We start from the raw sequence: 4,812 nt of genomic DNA, 5'->3' as shown, positions 1-4,812 counted from the left end.
GGGGGAGTCTTGGAAAGGAAGATCACAAGTTCGAGAACAGCCTGCACGACCTAGCAAAACTGTCTCAAAATTCAAAAAAGAAATAGGGAAGTAGCATAAGTGCCTCTCTGGCAAGCAGAGGGTCCTGAGTTCAATCCCTGGTATAAAAAAAAAAAAAAAAAAAAAAAGTGCGATGGAGGTACAGGGCTGCTGTATTCTGCAGGCCTGACGCCGTCCAAGTCATTTGTTCACTTGGACTTACAGCACAGTGGCACTCCTAAAAACACTCATTTTCTTTGGAATCTGACTAGTCAGAGGGTCCCCACAGGGAGGAGCCAGGCAGCCCCTGCCGGCGACGTGGCAATCCCACGTCTGAAACAGCGCTGCTGGACTCTGCAGTAGGAAAAGCATCATTAGAGAATGAACCGGAAGGAAGATATTGCAGAGAGCTAGCTTCTCGTTTGGACATTTACAATGAAATCAGAACGGGAGACTCAACCTGCCGCTTTTAATTCCGGGAATAAAAGACCAAGATTTTCCCGGCCTAGTTCCTAACCTTACACCGAACCCTGAGGCTAGCATCTGTCCATGAGGACCCGCCCGAGTCCCCAAGTCGCCTGCAACCACTCCTGCCTCGGAAGAACCCTGGCCGCCGGGCTCCGCGAAGGTCCGCACCTTGAAGTAGGCGACCTGCAGGTAGTTGTAGGGACTCCGCTTGCGGAACTCCAGCTCCAGCTCCTCGCTGAGCGCGTGGGCGGCCGGCGGCCCGAGGCAGCGGCGCAGGCAGGCGGCCCGGCGCAGCAGACCCCCGAAGAAGCGCAGGTCGTGCAGCGCGGCGGCGCCCGGATTCGCGGCCTGGCTCGGGGTTGAGCCGGCGTCCAGCTCCCAGGGCAGGTCCGCGGCGCACTGGGTGCGGCAGCGCAGGCGGAGGGCGCGCAGGGCGGCCCGCGAGCGGAGCGCCCGCTCCATGCTCAGAACCACCTCGGGCCAGTCCCCGCGCGCGTAGGCCGCTGTCCCCTCGGCGAAGAGCAGGTCCGGCGGCGCCATGTCCCACCCGGCCTCCGACTGCACATCAGTGTGGGAGGCGGCGGCAGCAGCCGCCAGCAGGGTGGTCAGCAGCCTCCACACCCGCGCCGCCATCGCCTCCTCGGACCTAGCGGGACCTCGCTACACCGCCGGCCAGGGCGGGGCTCCAAGCGGTGGAAGCCTGCTGCCAGGGAAGAGACCCGCCTCCAAGCGGGGTGGTGCGTGCCCAGGCGGGTGGCACCGCCTCTTTTCTTTCAACCAATCCGGGCCCCGCTCCTCAGTCGGACCCTGTACGTCAGCGGGAACCGAGTCTCGCAGCGCAGCCCGTTCGGTTGCTCTGACGCCCATTGGCTAGGGAAACGGAAGCTCCGCCCAGAAGCCTTTCTGTGCAAGTTCTTCCAGTTGGCAGGGCCCGCGGCGAGTCGCTGTCATGGAGGGCGCCGAGCTCCCTGGGCAGGCAGAGGGAGGCGGTGTGGAGCGTCGAGGAGCGCCGGCGGTGGCTGGTCAGGGAGGTATGCGGGGCGGAGGTTGGCCGGGGCCAAGAAGCCGTCGCGGAGCGCGTCTGGGGCTCCGTGGGAGGCCGCGGGCGGGAGCTCACGGCCTGTTTGTGCTGTGTCGCAGGCGCCCTGGTGGAGCGCACGCCGACCCCCGGCGGCCTGGCCCTGGTGAGCCCCTACCACACCCACCGGGTCGGGGACCCGCTGGACCTCGTGGCGCTCGCAGAGCAGGTGCAGAAGGTGAGCGGGCGCGGCCGGGGAAGAGAGTGGCTGTCTTTGTTCGCGGGAAACCCAGAACGCTCGGTGTTATTTTATTTGCACCTTAGGACAGCCCTGTTTAAAAGCAGGAGGGTGAGGTCTGAAGTTTTGTCCTGTGTCCTCAATGATTGGGCACAGTATTCCCAAAACGAGAGGTTAGACATTGATCGCCAAAATAGGAGAAATAAAGAGGAAGCGCACCGGACATTTGGACACATGAGTCTTTGGGCCACTTTTGACATTAGCTTCAGGCAAATTCTCTCAGAATCTGTGTGCTCGCTTCGGCAGCACATATACTAAAAATCAGAATCTGTTTTATTTGTAAAAGGAACAGTTTGAAGTAGCAGAGCGCCTCACGGTGAAAAACCAAGTTCTGTTTTCCTTTTGTGGTACTGAGGATTGAACTCAGGTCCTTCCATTTGCCTGACAGGTGCTTATGTTACTGAGCTACAGTCCCAGCCTTTTTTTTTTAAAGGCAGGGTCTTACTATGTAATGCAGGCTGGTGAACTTGTTTATATAGCCCATGCTGGCCACAAACTCACAGAGACTCTCCTGCTTCAACCTCCTGGGTGCTGGGATTACAGGCATGCACTGAAGTAGGACTTAAAAAAAATTACAGTTTTTCAAACTTCCCACTCCCTATAGCTGTTGTTCTTTGTTCTAATATGAGTAAAATTAGTAAGTTTTGTCCCTGAAAGTAAAACTATATAATGTCCTGTTCCCATAACGTTGTGCCCAAGCAGAGCAGGTGCACCAAGATATGCTTCAGAACTGTCACAGTTAGTCTTCTTTTGTTCTCTTGCTCACCCACTAGTTCCACAGGAAACACCCCTGTGCTTCGTTACATGTGGAGCCCTTCCCTTGTTCAGCACTCGGCCCCTTTACACTGCAGTCCTCTAAACCAGGTGTACACCTAAATAAGCACTTACTCCTGGTTCTCAGTGGCCTCTTTGGTTTCTTGAATTCATCATTTCCTGTCAACCCAAAAGGGATTGGGGACAACAGGGTTTCTGTTTTGCCTATGGGCCTCGGGAGCCCCCAAGCTGCAGGCATCCTGAGGCCCCTGGGGCCACTGGGTGAGACATAAGCTCAGGAAGGGAACTGGCCCTCCAAGATGTCTAGTTAGTATAGAGCCCTCTTCAGTATGCACAGATATAGGGCCCTGCTGATTTAAGTGTGCACAGATTACGGGCCCCTTGTATACACTGTCAGATTTGGTCTTGATTATATTCAAAAGTCTTTTTACAAAATAAATGATTAGTGTGCTTAAATTTCCTCACATAAACAGCCGTACTGTTTTTATTTTATTTAACAAAAATTCAAACACATAGGCAAACTCTTAACTAAGACCTGTGTTTTTTAGAGTGGTGGGGAGCAAAGTACAACTTTTGTGGATAAGAAGAGTAGTTTCTGAAAAATAAGGTCACTGTTCTTGGTAGCAAGGCTGCCATGGACCAAGTTTTGGGCAAACAACATTTTCATGTTACTGAGTGAATATTATATGTATTATACTGTGAGAATCAAAGAAGGAATGTGTTTTTTGTCTTTCTTCATATACTCTAGTGAAATATGCTTTTTTTTTTTTTTTTTAATGGCTCAGGGTACTTTCAGGGCATCTCTAGTATGGCTTGAGGATCTGGGGATCGAACCACAGCAACTTGAGCCTGACTGTTCTGTTTATGCAGTCAAAGAACTGTGCTAATGGTCAGGCTCCTTGAAATATGCATTACTGAGCTGCCTTAGTTTTTCCAATATAATTGTGTTTTTTTTGTGGTACTACGGATTGAACTCAGGACCCTGCATTTACCAGGCAAGCTCTTATTCTACTGAGCTATCTCCCCGCCCCCTCCCCCCCTTTTTTTTCAGCCTCCCCAGTGCCACCATGCCTGTGCCTGGGGGCCAGGCCCATGCAGCATGTGGTGCCAGGGATCAAACCCCGGTCCCAGTGCTTGCCTAAGCAGGTGCTTAGTCTGCAGAACTATCTCACCAGCCCTATAATCAGTCTGTGAGAAGCTGAAGAAAAATTGAACGAAGCCTATTTACTATCTGTGTACTGAGATTACTTTCTAGCAGACCTGATCTCTGGCACCTGATTAAAGAAAGCTTGAAAGGCTTAGGACTGAGGCATAAGTTTTGGAATCAGGCTGAACTATGTTGAACTCTTTCAACTACAATTTATTAACTATGAAACTTTAAGTTTTCTGCCTTTCTTTTTATTTTTGCAGTACCAGGGATTGAACTCAGGGCCTTGTGCTTACCAGGCAAGTGCTTATTCTACTGAGCTATCTCCCTGGCCCGTAACTTTTTTTTTTTTTTTTCAATGTCTGCCTCTCTTGAGCCTTAATTTCTAGTATGATTGTGAAAAGTTTTCATCTCCAACTTCATAAAGATATTGTAACAAATTTTGTAATTAATGTAGAAGTCCTAGGAGTTGTCAGACCAGGGTTGTGCTTAGTGATTGTAGACACTCTACAATCTGTAGATTATTTTAATTAGGTGTTTCTGTTTACAAAGAATGGATTTACCACTACTTCAATTTCTTAAATGTATTTAGTACAGGGTCACACTGCACAGATCGGACTAGTAGTGGTTAGCTTCCCAAGTGCTGGTATTACAGGTGCGTGCTACCACGCCCAGTCTTAATCACCATCTCAGCATGCCCTGAGGGTGAGGCTGGCACAGCAGGCATGCCTGGGATCTGGGGATCAAACCCCTGTCCCCGTGTCTGCCTAAGCAAGTGCTTTAATTCACTGAGCTATCTGGCCAGTCCTACCACTACTTTAAGAAAGGGGGCTTTATTACAAGGCCTCTTCCAGACTGACACTGCCTTATCTCTGGAAACCACAGGCCTCTCAGCCATATGGCTCCTCTGTTCTATAACAAAATGCAAATTCTTTGCTATGGGCCATGAGACCCTGCGTGATCTCTTCTGCCTGCTTGGTTTTTGCTGTGTTTTAGAGATAAGGCCTTGAACTGCTAGCCTCAAGTGTTCCCTGAGCCTCCTTTTTTTTTGCTTTTCTTTTTATTTATTTTTTTATATATTTATTTTTT

At 50.8% G+C, this 4,812-nt stretch overlaps 2 protein-coding genes across 2 annotated transcripts in view; one reads left to right on the top strand and one right to left on the bottom strand.

The window, feature by feature from the left end:
- Window positions 1-1,227, bottom strand: part of P3h1 (prolyl 3-hydroxylase 1) — a 15,128-nt gene extending 13,901 nt beyond the window's left edge. The window contains exon 1 of the mRNA XM_004645938.2: window positions 655-1,227. Within this exon, the coding sequence (XP_004645995.1) occupies window positions 655-1,119 (465 nt within the window). The 5' untranslated portion in view covers window positions 1,120-1,227. The remainder of the gene's footprint in view (window positions 1-654) is intronic.
- Window positions 1,228-1,392: 165 nt separating this feature from the next.
- CUNH1orf50 (chromosome unknown C1orf50 homolog) overlaps window positions 1,393-4,812 on the top strand; it is a 23,314-nt gene continuing 19,894 nt past the window's right edge. Inside the window, exons 1-2 of the mRNA XM_004645937.2 lie at window positions 1,393-1,517; window positions 1,627-1,742. Coding sequence (XP_004645994.1) covers window positions 1,436-1,517; window positions 1,627-1,742 — 198 coding nt within the window. The 5' untranslated portion in view covers window positions 1,393-1,435. The remainder of the gene's footprint in view (window positions 1,518-1,626; window positions 1,743-4,812) is intronic.

Source organism: Octodon degus, unplaced genomic scaffold (assembly GCF_000260255.1).
Source record: "Octodon degus isolate 3935 unplaced genomic scaffold, OctDeg1.0 scaffold00245, whole genome shotgun sequence".
Classification (NCBI taxonomy): Eukaryota; Metazoa; Chordata; class Mammalia; order Rodentia; family Octodontidae; genus Octodon; species Octodon degus.
Note: the sequence above shows the minus strand (reverse complement) of the source record. Positions and strands in the feature narration are given on the sequence as shown.